General features: G+C 40.6%; 1 protein-coding gene across 1 annotated transcript; it reads left to right on the plus strand.

Moving 5' to 3' along the window:
* The first annotated feature begins 272 nt into the window (after nucleotides 1–272).
* Nucleotides 273–1196, plus strand: LOC110289683 (olfactory receptor 4B13-like). Its single transcript, XM_021156013.2, has one exon. It carries the CDS (start codon nucleotides 273–275, stop codon nucleotides 1194–1196), a length of 924 nt encoding a protein of 307 aa, XP_021011672.1.
* The last annotated feature ends 288 nt before the right edge of the window (nucleotides 1197–1484 follow it).

Here is a 1484-nt window from a genome sequence, read left to right on the forward strand (position 1 = left end):
CACTACTTTTTGTTTTATTGTGTTCAGGTAAGAGTATTTTTAAATGTACATTTTCTAGTTACAAAAGTAAATAAATTAATATAAAGTGCTAGCATGCTTATATAAAGTATATAATGCTTATCTAGATTTTGTTGACAAAATAAATGGTTAATGCATATGTTACAAGTTGTTTTAAATTATCTAAAATACTATAAATGTCATAGATTTGTGTTAAAATCATTTTTTAAAAACAGGATTGCCTAATGTCTGTCTAGCACCCTTGACTTGAACTCATGGCTAGTGTAAATGTGACTGAATTGATCATCGCCGGCCTTTTCCAGGATCCAGAGGTGCAGAAAGTGTGCTTTGTGCTGTTCCTTCCTGTGTACCTGGCCACAGTGTTGGGCAATGGCCTCATTGTTGTGACAATTAGTGTCAGTAAGAGTCTGAATTCTCCCATGTACATCTTCCTCAGCTCGTTGTCCATAGTAGAGATCTGCTACTCCTCTACAGTTGTCCCTAAGTTCATCACTGACTTACTTGCTAAGGTTAAAACCATTTCTCTGAAGGGCTGTCTGGCTCAGATATTCTTCTTCCATTTCTTGGGGGTTGCTGAGATTCTTCTGCTTGTGGTAATGGCCTATGACCGCTACGTGGCTATCTGCAAACCTCTTCATTACATGAACATCATGAGTCGTCAAGTGTGTCACATGCTGGTGGCTGGCTCCTGGCTGGGGGGCCTCATTCACTCCATAATCCAGATTGTCATCACTATTCCATTGCCCTTCTGTGGTCCTAATGTGATTGACCACTACTTCTGTGACCTGCAGCCATTATTTAAGCTTGCCTGCACTGACACCTTTATGGAAGGTGTTGTTGTGATGGCCAACAGCGGTTTAATCTCTATAATCTCTCTCTTCATCTTGGTGTCTTCCTATGCTATTATCCTAATCAGTTTGAGGAAGCATTCTGCAGAGGGGAGACGAAAGGCCCTCTCTACCTGTGCCTCTCACATCACAGTGGTCATCCTGTTTTTTGGACCTGCCACCTTCCTTTATCTGCGACCATCCTCCAGCTTCACTGAAGATAAGCTTGTGGCTGTGTTCTATACAGTCATCACCCCCATGCTGAACCCTATCATCTATACTCTCAGAAATGCAGAGGTGAAAAATGCCATGAAGAAGTTGTGGGGCAAAAGGAACCCAGAGACAGAGTGAAAATAGCAAGAAGCTGTGGGAAAGGATTTTAAGAGTTAGTCTGTTGTTGATGTGGATTTTGCTGTTTTGGTTCATGTTAAAATATAAGAGTAATAAGATGAGCACAGTTCTTCTACTGCTGCACCTCTCTAGTAGCCAAAATATTCCAAGGGCAGAGGTCAGATAGTCTCTCTAACATATTGGATTTGATTGACTGTAAAGTTTCTTGTGTTCTGCAAAGTTACTTAAGGACTGGGTAATTTGAAGATTCAAAACAAGTGCAAATGTAGGGATAACTTACAAACATGT

The sequence above is a fragment of the Mus caroli genome, unplaced genomic scaffold, assembly GCF_978045245.1.
Source record: "Mus caroli unplaced genomic scaffold, Mus_caroli_1 scaffold_2, whole genome shotgun sequence".
NCBI lineage: Eukaryota > Metazoa > Chordata > Mammalia > Rodentia > Muridae > Mus > Mus caroli.

Coding starts and splice junctions, on each gene's coding strand:
- LOC110289683 (XM_021156013.2), top strand. CDS start 273: ATGGCTAGTGTAAATGTGACTGAATTGATCATCGCCGGCCTTTTCCAG.